A 17,365-nucleotide genomic window follows, 5' to 3' on the forward strand; every position below is an offset into this window, starting at 1 on the left:
CAACAAGGAAACCAAGATATCTTCTTTCATCACTTAAAATTGGAGGTCCTATCTAATCAAAAAGGCAACAAAAAGATAGTTAAGGCCTCAAAATTGGAAAGGAAGAGGTAAAACTGTATTTGCAGGGCACATAATCATCTATGTAGAAAAATCTCAAGGAGTGTACCAAAATAAATAGGTAAGTAAGTAAATAAATAAATAAGGTACTAGGACCAATACGTGAATTTAGCGAAGTTTCAGGATAAAAGATCGATAAATATATAAAAATCAATTGTATTTCTATATACTCACAAAGGCCATTAGAAATTGAAATTTAAAAATGCCAATTAAGAAGAGTATAAAAAATATGGAATATTTAGGTATCATTTGACAAAAGATGTTCCTAAGAGAAATTGACAAAGACTTAAATAAAATGAGAGATATACCATGGTCATAGATCAAAAAACTCACTATTGCTCAGATGTCAATTCTCCCCAAATTGACCTACAGATTCAAAGCAATTCCAATAAAAAGTTCCGATGTTTTTGGTAGAAATTGACAACTTGATTTCAAATTTCATAGAAATGTAAAGAAACTAGAATAGCCAATACAATTTTGAAAAAAGGAACAAAGTTGGATCTACATTATTTGATCTGAAGACTTATTATATAGCTAAAGTAATCCAGACACAATTGTACTGGTGTAAATAAAGACATACAGATTAATATAACAGAATAGAGAGGCCCAGTAATAAACCAACACAAGTGATTTTCAACAAAGATACCGTGACAATCCAATGAGGAAAGGATGACATTTTAACAAAAGGTGCTAGAACACTGGCTAGCTATATAAAAAAAAAAGAAAAAAAAGTATGAAACTCTACCCTTACCCTACATAATGTCAAAAATTTACTTAAGAAGGTTCACTGACCTAAATCTAAAAGCTAAAACTATGAAACTCCCAGATGGAAACATTGGAGAATCTCTTACCGATTTGGGGTTTGATAAAGATTTCTAAATTAGAACATAAAAGCAACTTAGTATACAAGAAAAAAGCTGGATAAACTGAATATCTGAATTTAAAACTTTTGCTTTCAAAAGACACTATAACTAAAATAAAAACCAAGTCATGAAACGGCAGAAGATATCTGCAGAAACACAGGTGATAAGGACTTGTATCTAAAATATATAAAAAAATTTAAACTCAATAATATGACAAAAATGGGCAATAGATTTGAACAGAGCTTCACAAAAGAAGATATTTGGATGGAAAATAAACACATGAAAAGGTGCTCAGCATTATTAATCATTAGGGAAGTGGAAATTAAAATCCCAATGAGACTAGAAGGGCTAAAAGGAAAAAGAATGATGATAGCGAGGTTTGGTCAGGATGTGGAATTACAACTCTCACACATTTCTGGCAGGAATGTAAAGTTGAAGAGCCGCTCTGAAAAACAGTTTGGCAGCTTCTTACTTATTTAAATATATGCCCGTCTCATGTTCCAGTCATTCCACTATAAGGCATTTACCCAGGAGAAAGGTAAGCATATATTGGCATAAGACTTGTAGATGGTACTTCACAGCAGGTTTACTTGTAATAGCCATAAACAGGAAGCAACTCAAATGTCCATCAACTGGTAAAAAGATTTTTAAAAACCCCAACTGTAATATATCCATACAATAAAATATTAGTACTAAAAAAGACAAACGATTGAAACATAAAGAAAGATGGTTAAATCTCAACATTATGCACAGTGAAAGAAGCCAGACAGCATAAAGCATATTCTGTATGCTGCTTCCATATACATAATGTTAGATCATGCAAACTTCCTATAGTAATAGAAAGCAAAGACAGGCTGCCAGGAGACAGATGTAGGGTGGAGAATGAGAGATTATAGAGGGGCATGAAAAACCCTTTGGGGGTGATAGATCTGTTAAATATCTTGATTCTGATGATAGTTTAACAGGTAAATAGGTATCATAAAATGGATGAAACTGAACACTTTAAATATGTGCAATATATGTCATTTGCATATCAGTAATAAAGCTGTTAAAAAGGAGAGATAGAATGTAAACAATAATCAATCGACACAAAAGAAAATAGATGAAAAAAAAACTTAGAACATGAAGGACAAATGGAATACTAAACATTAGTCAAACGATCCTAAAGATAAGTCACAATTTGAGAGAGAAGAAGAACATAAACCAGGATGGACATATAAAAAAACAAATAGTTAGATGGCAGATTTAAATTCCAAAAGTTCAGCGATTTTATTAAACCAAAAATAGAATAAGTGTTTCAAAGAAATTTAATACTGTCAGACTAGATTTTTTAAATTTCACAATAATAGGGGGCATGGGGCACCTGGCTGGCTCAGTCCAGAGAGCATGTGACTCTTGATTTTGGGGTTGTGAGTTTGAGCCCCATGTTGTGTATAGAGATTACTTAAATAAATAAATAATTTTAAAAAATAGGAGGCATATCTAAGGAAACAAAAGTGTAATAGGATGGAAAAATAAGTACTTTGTACACAGAAAGTAAAAAAAAAAAAGCTAATATAGCTATATTAAGATTACAATAAGAAAACTTAAAAATTAAAAAAAGCACTACCAGAGAGAAATTGAAATACTTCATATGGTAAAAGGTTTGATTTATCAAAAAGATGTAATTATTCAAAATTCAAAGGCACTAATACCTTCAATATTTACAAAGCAAAATCTGACAGAATTATACGGAAAAACTGACATACGAAATTTCTCACTGGAAGATTTTAACACCTGTCTCACTCTAATTGGTCAAACAAGCATAATAAAACCTAATAATAATGGTCAAATTATTTTAAAACATAACTAACAAACTTTGACATATATACAATACTTATCCACAATTACACAATTCTTTCAAGAATACTGAGTATTTGTAATAATTGACCACATAGGGTAGTCCATAATGCGAATCTCAACACATTTCAAAGGACTAAAATCAGAGTATCTTTTCTTATCACAAAACTTAATTACACAGAAAGTTAATAACAAAATGATAATTAGAACATTTTCATGTGTTTGCAAATTAAGAAATATATTCTTAAAGAGTCTGTGGTTTAACAAAGTAATCACACTGAGATTAGAAATATTTTAACTGAATGATAAATGAAAATACAAAATATTAAAACTTGTGGCTTTGTAGCTAAACCATTTCTAGAGGGACACTTAGAGCCTTTAATGCATATGTTGTTACAAGAAATATTGGAAATCTATATGGTAACTCTCCATCTTTAGAGGTTAGATAAGAATAACAAACTCAAAGAAAGTAAAATGAAAGAAATAATAAGAGAGCAATAATCAGTGATACAGAAGATAGGCATACAATATAGAGACTCAAAAAATTCAAAAGATCTTTTTTTTTTTAAGTTTATTTATTTATTTTGAGAGAGAGAGAGAGAGAGAGAGAGGGTGCACGTGTGCTCAAGCACCAATGGGGGAGGGACAGAGAGAGAGGAGGAAAAGAATCCCAGAGAGATCAAGCCCATATCTAGCTCTGCGCTGACAGCACAGAGCCTCCTTAGGATTCTTTCTCCCTCTCTGCCTGCCCCTTCCCTACTCACGCAAACTCTTTTTCTCTTTCTCCCTCTCAAAAACAAACATTAATAAAGAACATATAATGAACTCTCAAACTTTAATCACAAAAAAAGCAACCAACTGAATTAGAAAAAAGGCAGAAGACATGAAGATTTCACTCTAAGAGGATACACAGACAACAAAGAAGCAAAAAGATGTTCAACATAAACAATCAGTAGGGAAAATAGAATTAAAATCATCATAAGATATGACTACACACTTATTGCAGTATCTAAAATTTAAAAAACTGAAAACACCATATGCTCGTTAAGATGAAAAAAACTGGCTCTCTCATATATTGCTGTTAGGAATGTAAAATTTACAGTGCATCCACTGTGTAAAACAGTGTGGTAGTTCCTCAAAATGTTAAACCTAGAACTACCAGATGACCCAGCAACTTCACGTTTAGATACCCAAGAGAAATATAAATATTTTAAATCCAATAACCAGAAGAGATGGGTGTGACAGAAAGAAGCATGAGAGTTATCTGTGTGTTCTCTATCTTGAATAGTTCTATATCTTTATATATATAATCCATGGATGTGATAAGATGACATTCAAGTACATACAAACCACTGCACTAATGTCAATTTCCTGGTTTTGATATTAAACTGTAGGTGTAGAAGATATAACCATTAGGGAAAAATGGATGAAAGTGAAATAAGAACTCTGTACTGCCGGTGCCTGGGTGGCTTAGTCCTTTTAACTTAGTCCTGGGTGGTTGAGCATCCAGCATTGGCTCAGGTTATGATCTCACAGTTTGTGAGTTTGAGCCCCACATTTGGCCTCGTTGCTGTCAGCATAGAGCCTGCTTCGTATCTTCTGTTCCCCTCTCTCTCTCTGTCCCTCCTCTGCTCACACTCTCACTCAAAAATAAATAAATCATTAAAAAAAAAAAAAAAAGAATTCTCTACTGCCTTTGCAACTTCCCATGAATCTGAAATTATTTCAAATAAAAGTTTAAAAAAAGAAGAAATGTTTCATATTTTATAAGTCCAGCATGTGATTGACATCAAACCTAGCAAAGATTTAAGAAAAGAAAATCAATCTTTCTCATAAGAAAAGGCCAATCTCTCTCATAACCATAAAAACAAGAATCCTAAACAAAGTACTGTCAAATCAAAACAATAAAATAGGTTTATTCCAGGAAAGAAAGGTAGTTTAATATTAGAAAATCAATCGATATAAATTATCTCATTAACAAAATAAAGGTGAAAAATCACATGATCACCTTAATCAACAAAGAGGAAGGTATTTGATAACATTTTATAATATTAATTTTTAATGAATAAAAATTCTTAGCAAAACCAGGAAGAGAATTTACTTAATTTGATTTATAAAAAACCTAGAATAATGTCAATGAAAATGGCAGAGTAAAGAACTCCAAATTCCATCTCTTCATAAAAGTAAGAAAAAATGGGCAAAAACTATGACAATCAACTCCTTCTTAACTCTGGAAATTAGCCAAAGGCTTGCAGCACCACAGGTAACATGTATTCAAGAAAATCAGCTGATTCTTGACATGAAGAGCAAACTTTCTGATATAGAATTTAATGTAATCGACACAAAAATACTCACTGGAGTTGAAAAGAGAGTAGATGAACTCAGTGAGAACTTCAACAGAGACAGAAAATATTAAAAAGAAGCAGTCAGAGCTGAAGAATTCAATAACTGAAATAAAAGACTTATTAGAGACAATCAACAACACATTAGAAAATGCAGAAGAATGGATCAATGATTTGGAAGACAAGGTAATAGAAAGCAACCAAGCTGAGCAGAAAAAAGAAAAAAGAATAATAAAAAAAAAATGAGAATAGGTTAAAGGAATTCTGTAATATCATCAAGCAGAAAAATATTCATATTCATATAGGGATCCTAGAAAGGGAGGAAAAAGAAAAGAGGGCAGAAAACTTATTTAAAGAAATAACAGCTGAAAAATTCCCTAATCTGGGAAGGAAACAGATTTCTAGGTCTGAAAATCACAAAGCCCATAACAAGATGAATCCAAGGAGGTCAATGCCAAGACATACAATTTAAATGGCAAAGACTACTGTTAAAAAGGGAATTTTAAAAGCAACAAAGAAAACAGTTACATTAAAAACAAAAACAAAAACAAAAAACAAACAAACTCAAACCAAAACAACAACCCAAGAAATCTGTCAGCTGATTTTTCAGCAGAAATTTTGCAGGACACAAGGGAGTGGTATGACATATTCAAAATGCCAAACCTACAACCAAGAATACCCTGCAAGGTTATCATTCACAATAGAAGGAAAGATACTTTCCTACACAAAAGTTAAAGGAGTTCGTCACCACCAAACCAGTCTTAAAAGAAATGTTAAAAGGAATTCTTTAAGTAGAAAGAAAAGGCCATAACTACAAGAAAGATAATTATAAAAGGAAAAATTTCACAGGTAAAAGCAAACATAAAGTAAGGGTAGGAGATCAATCACTTACAGTGTCAAGGTTAAAATACAAAAGTAGTAAAAACAACTGTATCTACAAAAACTATTCAAGGGATACACAAAATAAAAAGATGTAAAATATGACATATACATAAAATGTGGAGGAGGGTATAAAAAGTTAGTGATTTTAGAACATGTTTGAACTTACGCCATCATCAATATACACTATATATGAACTATATATATGAACTATATATGATATTATATATGAATCCAATGGTAAACAAATCAAAAACTCATATGGATACACAAAAAATAAAGGAAAAGAATCCAAGTATAACACGAAAGAAAACCATCAACTTACAAGGAAGAGAGCAAGAGAAGGAGGAACAGAGAACTTCAAAAGCAATCAGAAAACAAGTAACAAAATGGCAATACATACTTACCAATAATTACTTAAATGTAAATGGACTAAATGTTCCAATAAGAAGACACAGGGTGACTGAATGGATAATATAACATGACTCAACTATATGCTACCTACAAGAAACTCACTTCAGACTTAAAGGCACATGCAGACAGAAAAATGAAGGGATGGAAAAACATTTACTATGCAAATGGAAGCAAAATAAAAGCTGGGGAAGCGATGCTTGTATCAGACAAAATACACTTTAAAACAAAGACCACAGTAAGAGACCAAGAAGGGCACTACATAATGATAATGGAATTAATCCAATGAGAGGATGTAACAATTGTAAATATATATGCACCCTAGATAAGAGCACCTAAATACAGAAAATAAATATTAACAAACATAAAAGGAGAAATCGACAGAAACGCAGTAATAGTAAGGGACTTTAACACCCCACTTGCAACAATGGATAGATCATTCAGACAGAAAGAAAATCAACACGGAAACAGTGGCTTTGAATGACACATTAAAACAGATAGACCTAACACATATATAGAACATTCCATCCCAAAACAGGAGAACATACATTCTTTTCAAGTACACATGAAACATTCTCCCAGAGAGATCATATGTTAAACCACAAAACAAATCTCAATAAATTTGAGAAGATGAAATCACATCAATACCTTTTCTGACCATAGCAGTATAAAACTAAAAATCAATTGCAGGGAAAAAAACAAAACAAAACCAGAAAAAACACAAACATGTGCAGGTAAAACAACATACTACTAAACAATTAATAGGTCAATGAAGAAATCAAAGAGGAAATTAAAAAATACATGGAGGGGCACCTGGGTGGCTCAGTCAGTGAAGTGTTGGTTGATTTCAGCTCAAGTCATGATCTCATGATTTGTGAGATTGAGCCCTGCATTGGGCTCTGCACTGACAGCATAGAGCCTGCTTGGGATTCTCTCTGCCCCTCCCCTGCTTGTCCATGTTCTCTCTCTCTCTCTCTCTCTCTCTCTCTTTCTCTCTCTCTCAAACAAACATTAAAAAAAAAAAATACATGGAGGGGTGCCTCGGTGGCTCAGTTGGTTAAGCATCCAACGTCAGCTCAGGTCACGGTCTCATTGTTTGTGAATTCAAGCCCTGCGTTAGGCTCTGTGCTGACAGCTCAGAGCCTAGAGCCTGCAGCCTGTTTCAGATTCTGTGTCTCCCTGCCCCTCCCTGCTCACACTGTGTCTCTCTCTCTAAAAAATAAACAAGCATTAAATAATAATAATAATAATAATAAATAAAAAATACATGGAGACAAATGAAAATGAAAATGCAATGGTCCAAAATCTTTATCTTTGGGATGCAGCTAAAACAGTTGTAAGGGGCACATTTACAGCAATACCTGCCTACCTCAAGAAATAAGAAAATCTCTTCACTCATATGTGGAATTTAAGAAACAAAACAAACGAGCAAAGGAAGAAAAAAAGAGAGAGACAAACCAAGAAACAGACTCTTAACTATAGAGAACAAACTGGTGGTTACAGAGGGGAGGTGGGTGGGGGGAGGATGGGTGACATAGGTGAAGGGGATTAAGAAAACACTTATCATGATAAGCACTGAGTAATGTATAGAATTGTTGAATCACTATACTGTACACTTGAAACTAATATAACACTGTATGTTAACTGTACTGGAATTAAGTAAAAAACTTAATAAAAAAGAAATGGGAAAAATCTCAAATATAACAGTTCTAACCTTACACCTAAAGAAAGTAAAAAAAGAACAAACAAAACAAGGCTCACAGCCAGTACAAGCAAAGAAATAATAAAGGTTGAAGCAGATAAGTGAAACAGAAACAAAAACAACACAATAGTAGAAAGGCTCAAGGAAACCAAAAGTTGGCCCTTTGCAAAGAGAAACAAAATTGATAAAATTGTAGCCAGACTCATCGCAAAAAAAGAGTGGACTCAAATAAGTAAAAACAGAAATTGGGGGAGAAAATAACAATTGACAACATGGAAACACAAAGAATTATAAAGAATATTACACAAAATTGTATGCCAACAAATTGGATAACATAGAAGAAGTTGGTAAATTCCTAGAAACACAGAATCTTCCAAAAGTGAATCATGAATCAACAGAAAATCTGAACAGATGGATTACCAGCAATGAAACTGACTCAGTCATCGAAAAACTTCCAACAAACAAAAATCCAGGACCAGATGGCTTCAGAGATGAATTCTAGCAAACATTTACAGGAAAGTTAATACCTATTCTTTTAAAACTTTCAAAAAAAAAAAAAATAGAAGAGGAAGGAAAACTTCCAAATTCAAGCTATGAAGTCAGTATTACCATGATACCAAACCAAAGACACTACAAAGAAAGAAAACTACAGGTCACTATCTCTGACAAACATAGATGCAAAATCCTCAACAAAATATTATCACACCAAATTCAACAATACATAAAAAAAACTTGTCACCACAATCAAGTGGGACAAACCCATAGTTGCCATCATACGCAGTGGTGAAAACTGAAAGTTTTTCCTTTAAAGTCAAGAACACAACAAGGGTGTCTACTTTCACCTAGTTTATTCAACATAGTCCTTAGAAGTCCCAGCTGCAGCAATCAGACAACATAAAGAAATAAAAGGCATCCAAATAGGTTAGTAAGAAGTAAAACTATTTGCAGATGGCATGGCACTATGTTTAGAAAACCCTGAAGACTCCACCAAAAAACTATTAGAATTGATAAGTGAATTTGGTAAAGTTGTAGGATACCAAGTTAATATACAGAAATCTGTTGCATTTATATACATTAATAACAAAGTAGCACAAAGAAAAATTAAGAAAACAGTTCCACTTATGACTGCATCGAAAGAGTAAAATACCTAGAAATAAATTAAACCAGGGGTGAAAGACTTGTACTTTGAAAAATATAAGACATTCATGAAAGAAACTGAAGATGACACAAATGGAAAGATACACAATGCTCATGGATTGGAAGAATTAATATTATTGAAATGTCCATACTACCCAAAGCAATCTACAGATTCAATGCAACCTCCTTTCAAAATACCAACAGCATTTTTCACAGAATTAGAATAAAATTTGTCTGGAACCACACATACACACACAAATCTCGAATAGTCAAAGTAATCTTGAGAAAGAAGAACAAAGCTGGGGGTATCACAATTCTGGATTTCAAACTATACTACAAAGTTACAGTAATCAAAAGAGTATGGTACTGGCACAAAATCAGACATAAGGATCAACAGAACAGAAGAGAGAACCCAGAAATAAACCCATATCTATATGGTTAATTAATTTAGGACAAAAGATGCAAGAATATACAATGAGGAAAAGATAGGCTCTTCAATAAATGATGCTGGGAAAACTGGGGAAAGCTACCCATAAAAGAATGAAATTGGACCACTTTCATATGGTACACACAAAAATAAACTCAAAATGGATTAAAGATCTAAATGTGAGAACTGAAACCAGAAAACTCCTAAAAGAAAACATAGGCAGTACTCTTGGACATTAGGCTTAGCAACATATTTATGGATATGTCTCCTTAGGCAAGGAAACAAAAAGAAAAATAAATTATAGGAACTAAATCAAAATAAAATCTTTGCACTGCAAAGAAAACCATCAACAAAAAGGTAACTCACAGAATGCGAGGAGACATTTGTAAATGATATGTCTGATAAAGGGTTAATATCAAAAATTTACAAAGAACTTATATAACTCAACACCAAAAAAATCAAACATTACAATGAAAAAACAGAAGATCTGAGTAGACATTTTTCCAAAGAAGACATACAGATGGTCAAGAGACACATGAAAAGATGCTCAATATCACTCATCATCAGGGAAATGCAAATCAAAAACACAATGAGGTATCACCTTTTACCTGTTAGAATGGATAGTATCAAAAAGACAAGAAATAACAGGTGTTGGTAAGGATGTGGAAAAAAGGGAACACTTGTGCACTGTTGGTGGGAATGTAAATTAGTGCAGTCAATATGGAAAACAGTACAGAAGTTCCTTGAAACAATAAAAATATAAATACCATGCAATCCAGTAATTCCAGTACTGGGTATTTACCCAAAGAAAATGAAAAGACTAATTTGAAAAGATATATGCACCTCTTAAGTTTACTGCAGCATTATTTACAATGGCCAAGATATGGCTAAGTGTCCATTGATAGACAAATGGGTAAAGTAGATGAGACACACACACACACACACACACACACACACACACACACACACACACAGAAATAGTATTCAGTCATAAAAAAGAATGAGCTCTTGCCATTTGCGACAAGGATGGCCTTAAAGGGTATTATGCTAAATGAAATAAGTCAGATAGGAAAACTATACCTTTTGATTTCACTTATATGTGGAATCTAAAAACCAAAACAGACAGACAGACTCTTAAATACAGAGAACAAACTGGTGGTTGCTAGAGGGGAGGGGAATTGGGGGGTGGGCAAAAGAGATGAAGGAAATTAAGAGCTACAAACTTCCAGTTATAAAATTAATAAGTTACAGAGATGAAAAGCACAGCACAGGGAATACAGTCGATAATACTGTAACAACGTTGTATGGTGACAGATGATGACTTACTGTGGAAAGTATAGAGTAATGTATACAATGTCAAGTCAATAATGTTGTACACTTGAAACTAATATAACATTGTATGTCAATTATACTTCTATTTAAAAAAAAGCACAGCAAACTCTGTGGCACTTTGACCCCAGTCATATATCCTTTTCCACAGCTCATCACAGCCTGTGCAAATAATAACTGATTCCTAATTATGGCAGGAGCAGAATGAGCTAATTTGCAAAGAAGGAAAAACAATTATTTGTTCTAACGTGTCTGCTGGATGCCTGGAATACTGGTTCAAAAAGCTTGTCTTTATTTTGCCTAAGTCAAAATTGGCCTAATTCTAAAGCTGCTACCCTGGAGGCATTGGTTGAAAACCTTTACAGGCTGATATCTTAGCCGCTGCTGACGGAGGTGACAGAAAACAGTTGGGAAAGCAACAGATTAACCAAAACGCATGGGGGGAAAGGCTGAGGAATGAGATACTCTGACATTGCCGGGAATCTTGAAGTCCATGTGCATGCTCAAGGCTATAAGCATGCTCAGAAAAGACCTGAAAATAATCTAAGTTCTCACTGGCTGCTGATGTAGTCTCTTTGGAAACAGAAAAGAATAGGGCAGAGTTATAAACCACCAGGCAATCTCCAACACATACGCAGAGGCCATGGCAAAGACTGGAAGAATTTTGGGCTCCAGGTATTTAAGGAAATCTCTGTCCAATTACTAGCTGATCACTAAGCTAAGGAAACAGAGTTCAGTGCTCACACATGACAAAAAATACAGACTTTAGAAAATTAGTTAAAAAAAAAAAGCACTAAACAGACAACTACAATTAGCCCAAATAACAACAAGTCCTAGAAAGAAGAGAGAATCTGGTTTCCAGAGTTGCCAAGTTATAATATTGATAATATCTGGTCTTCAATAACAATAACAAAAATTACAAGCCCTGCAAAGAAAAAAGATAGTATGTCCCATACAAAGGAATAAAGAAACAGAAACTGTGCCTGAGGAAGATCAATGTACTTTCTAGATGAAAGCTTTAAATCTGCTATTTTAAATATGTTCAATGAACTAAGGGAAACCAAATAACTAAAGGCAACATTTACACAAAGACCTGTATGTGGGTGTCCAGAGTAGCTTTGTTTATCACAGCTAAAGAGGAGAATCAATCGTCTATTAGCTGATGAATGAATAAATAGTATGTGACGGATCCATACGATGGAATATTATTCAGCCATAAGAAGAAATGAAGTACCATTAAATGCTACAACATGGATGAACCTTGAAAACATTATGCAAAGCCAAACACAAAAGAGCACATATTACATGATTCTAATTAAATGGAATGTCTACAATAGACAAATCCATAGGGGCAGAAAGTAGATTCGTGGTTGTCATGGAATAGAAAGGCTGAGAATTGGAAATAACTGCTAACAGGTAGAGGGTTATTTTATTTTATTTTTTTGGTATGATGAAAAATTTCTCAAATTAGATACTGGTAATGGTTGCACAACACAGTGAACAGACTAAAAATCACTAATGAGTATGCATTAAAAAAAATCTTTGTTCATTTTGAGAGACAGAGAGAGAGGGAGAGAGAGAAAGTGTGAGTAGGGGAGGGGCAGAGAGGGAGAGAGAATCCTAAGCAGGCTCTGCACTGTCATCACAAAGCCCAACTCACAAACCATGAGATCATGACCTGAGCTAAAACCAAGAGTCAGATCTTTAACCAACTGACCCACTCAGGCACCCCAAAGTGTATGCACTTTTAAACGGTGAATTTCAAGTTATGTGAAATATATCTCAATAAAAATTCTATAAAAAGCTGGCAACATAGATCATATTTAATAATGAAATGATAAAATTTTAAACATAATTTCAAAGCTGAAATAAAAAGTTTCAATGATGGAAGTTTTTGAGATTGGTAACAAAACAAGGATACTTGTCATGACTTCTATTCTACATGTACTGGAGATCCTAATTAGCACAAAAGAAAAAAATGCATAACATACAAATAAATAGAATTTAAAAATAAATTTAGCAAGGTTGCTGGATAAATGGTTATTAAAAAAATCCATTATATTTCTATATATCAAACGTAATTAGAAAGTGAAATTAAAGAAACAATATCATTTACAATGTCCTCTAAAAACACTAAATACCCAGGGAATAAATCCAAGAAGACAATGTGCAACATGTACACACAAGAAACTGCAATACATTACTAAAGTGTTTTAAAGACATAAATGAATGGGTTTATTCATGGTTTGTAGACTCAATGCTGTCTGGATGTGAATTCTTCCAAAATTCATCTCTATATGTTCAATATAATCCCAATTGAGTATTTCAGCTGAATAATTTGTGGAAAATGACAAGTACTTCAAAAATGTGTATCAAAATATAAAGTGGAAATCTTGTAGAAGGAAAACAGAGCTGGAAAGTTATTGTACCAGGTACCTGTTACAAAGCTACAGTAATAAATGCCGTATGGTATTGGCATAGGATGGACAAGTAGATTCATGGAACAAAGTAGAAAGCCTGAACAGACCCACACAGTTATAAACACTTGTTTTATGATAAAGATGGTTATTTGTAGAGTTGTAGGAAGCAGTATTTTCATTAATTGAGTCAACTTGTTTGAAAACTTTTGAAAAAAAATTACACTTAAACATTACTTCACCCCAAAACACAAAAATAAATTCCAGGAGATTATTGATCTAAATGTGAAAAACAAAACACTAAAGTTTGTAAAAGAATTTAGCAATTAATCTTTATGAATTCAAGGTAGGAAAAGATTTCTTAAACACAACACGAAAAACACCAAAGTAAAGGAAAAGCATGGTAATTAAAATTAGTGACTCTCGTCATCAAAAGAAACCATTAAGAGAGTAAAAGGGCAAGCCAGAGTGGAATAAAATATATGTAAAAGACTTGTTTACGAATTATATAAAGAACTCTTTACAAATCAGTATGAGAACGCATAGGCAACCCAATAAAAAAATGACTTGAAGAGATACTTCACATAGGAGAATATTAGTGTCCAAAAACATAAGAAAAGGTATTCATTCAATCTTATTGATCAAAGAATATGCAAATTAAACTATATTAGATACCACTATATACCTACCAGAATGGTTAAAATATAAAAGACTTGACGAAATGTTGGAAGAATGTAGAGTAACTGGAATGTTTATATCCTGCTGCTGAAGTATAAATTGATAAAAATATTTTAAAAAATAGTTTAGAAGTAAAGTTGAGCTACGACCCTGCAACTTAACTACAAAAATAGAAATTTACACATATGCATACTAAAAGTACAACAAAGTTCACAGGAAAATTATTTACTGTAGCCTAAGCTGGAAAAAATACAAATTTTCAACAGAATAAATTCTGCTACATTTCTAAATGGACTACTATACGGCAATGAAACGAACAACCTACTTCTACACACAATAATGGACACATCTTACAAATATCACACTAAATGGAGGAAAGCAGATGCAAAAGAGTACACATGGAATGTGTTATGGACTGAATTCTGTGTTCCCCCCAAATCATGTGTTGAAATCCTAATCCCCAATGTGATGATATTAGGACATAGGGCCTTTGGGAGATGATTAGGTCATGAGGGTGGAGCCCTCATGAATGGGATTAGTGCCCTTATACAAGAGACCCCAGAGAGCTCTCTCACCTCTTCTGCCATGTGAGGACACAGCGAGAAGACTGCTGTCTATGAATTAGGAAGAGGGCCCTCACCAGACACCGAATCTGCCGGCGTCTTGATCTTGGACTTCCCAGTCTTCAGAACTGTGAGAAATAAATGTTTGTTGTTTAAGCCACCCAGTCGATCACACTTTTGTTATAGCAGCCTGAATGGACTAAAACAGGATGATTCCATTTAGAAACTTCAAACAACAGGTTAAACTAATCTATGATGTTAGAAGTCAGGGTAGTTTTATCTTTGTGGAAGAAAAGGAAGGTAGAGACCAGGAGGAAGAATAGGGAGGCTTCTGGACAATGGCAATGTTCTACATCCTGATCTTGGCAACAGTTAACTTGGTTCAAATTGTGATAGTTCACTGAGTTGTGTATCTATATTTTATGTGCTTTTCTGTATTTTACTCAATTAAAAGAAATGTTTTAAAGTTTATTTACCTGTTTTTTCTGTGTTTTGTTTCTGTTTTCCAGCCAATCGTCCATTTGTTCCTCAATTTCTTCTATAGAAGTTCCATGATCATAAGATTGAATATATGCACTTTCTAAAGGCGTATATACAGGAAATTCAGGTTTTGGTTTTTTTACTTTAACTTTCTTCTGTTCTAAAAATGTTTAAGAGAATCAATTATTGATATTTGATAAGAACAAAAAAGAATTTTAAACATTTTATTCACACTGTATCTTGAAAAAATTGTTCTTTCATCAAAATAGAACTCTATACAATGGAATATAATTTAGCCATAAAAAGGAATGTAATCTTGCCATTCGCAACAATATAGATGAACCTCAAGGGCATTATGCTATGTGAAATAAATCAGAGAGAGAAAGACAGATACCTGTGATCTCTCTTACATGGGGAAGCTTAACAAAACAAAACCCAAACCCTCAATAAACCCACTCACAAATACAGAGATCAGTGGTTGCCAGAGGTGGGTATGGGGAGTGGAGAAATGGGTGAAGGGGGTTAAAAAAGATTACAACTGCTTTGCTGTAAATAGCTAGCTGTTTTATTGTGCATTAGCTACTGCATCGTTTTTAAATAAAATTCAGAGATGCTAATGATGAGATGATGATCATGATATAACCACTATATCAATTTGTATAGATCTTTAGTTTTCAAAATACTTTTCATGAAACATTTCATACTGACATAATGAAAAGAGCCTGGTCATTAGTGTTTTAATTCTATCTTTACTACCTAATAGTGACATAATATTGGGCAAGTAACTTAACCCTGTTAGAACAAGTGTCTATTTTCTCATTTGTAAAAGAGAGCTAAATCTAATCTTTTAAGTTGATATGCAGAAAATTATATAACTCTAACATACTACGTGGTATAACAGTGGCTCTTTAATGAATAGCATATATATTCATCTTTTCAATGTTTTAACAAAGGCAAAATCTAATCTGGTGGCAGCAGGGATAGTTATCAATATCAACTGGCCTCTTCAAATCCCATTTTTTAAAAAAAAACGTTTATTTTTGAGAGAGAGAGAGAGAGAGCAAGGGAGGGACAGAGGCAGAGGGAGACACAGAATCTGAAGCAGTCTCTAGGCTCTGAGCTGTCAGAACAGAGCCTCACACTCAGAGCCTGACATGGGGCTGGAACTCACTAACTGTGAGATCATGACCTGAGCCGAAGTCGGACGCTTGACCAACTGAGCCACCCAGTCACCCCAAATCCCATTTTGATTAGAGTCAATACTGAGAAGAAACTCCATTCTTAATTGCTAGAGTCGAATGCCTTATAACCATATCTTCACTACTGTGTGTGCATGTGTGTTTGCAGATTCTATAATGCTGATGGTAAAATTCATGATATTGGCATAGAAATAGATAAATTCCTAGAAGAGAACCGAGAATCCCTAAACATTTCGATTCAGTGGGAAAATGATTTAATAAATGATGCAGGTGCAACTTAATATCCATTGGAAAGGAAAGTAGACATAATTTTATCCAATACATAAAAGTAACTTCCAGTTAGATAAGAGACTTGACTTTAAAAGTCCAAACAATAAACATCTTGCAAAAAGAAATCTAAAAAATTACGTGCAATATTTAAAGATGAGGAAATTTTAACTAAGACTGAAAACCTAGATGCTATAAAAAAGATAAAGAATAAACAAATAAAGGGGCGCCTGAGTGGCTCAGTCAGTTAAGTGTCCAACTTCAGCTCGGGTCACGATCTCATGGTCCATGAGTTCAAGCCCTGCGTCGGGCTCTGGGCTGATGGCTCAGAGCCTGGAGCCTGCTTCCGATTCTGTGTCTCCCTCTCTCTCTGCCCCTCCCCCGTTCATGCTCTGTCTCTCTCTGTCTCAAAAATAAATAAAAACGTTAAAAAAATTTTTTTAAAAAAAGAATAAATCAAGAGAGAGAGATAATATATTTGGAAAGAATATCTACAATTTAGAGTACAAATAGAAGACTGATCTATAGAATATATAGAGATAGTATATATTGACAAGAGGGTAAGCACCCAACAGAAAAAAATGGGCAACGTTTACAGAAGAACAAATCCAAATGGCCAAGAAACAAGAAAAAATACAACCTCTAAAAGGTTAAAGAAATGCAGATTGAAGTAATAACAAAATATGATTTTATACCTATCGTATAGACAGAAATG

At 33.6% G+C, this 17,365-nt stretch overlaps 1 protein-coding gene across 1 annotated transcript in view; it reads right to left on the reverse strand.

The window, feature by feature from the left end:
- DNAJC1 (DnaJ heat shock protein family (Hsp40) member C1) overlaps positions 1–17,365 on the reverse strand; it is a 219,054-nt gene that overhangs the window by 87,947 nt on the left and 113,742 nt on the right. The window contains exon 8 of the mRNA XM_049626935.1: positions 15,181–15,344. Coding sequence (XP_049482892.1) covers positions 15,181–15,344 — 164 coding nt within the window. The remainder of the gene's footprint in view (positions 1–15,180; positions 15,345–17,365) is intronic.

This window comes from Panthera uncia, chromosome B4, assembly GCF_023721935.1.
Source record: "Panthera uncia isolate 11264 chromosome B4, Puncia_PCG_1.0, whole genome shotgun sequence".
NCBI classification, from domain to species: Eukaryota; Metazoa; Chordata; class Mammalia; order Carnivora; family Felidae; genus Panthera; species Panthera uncia.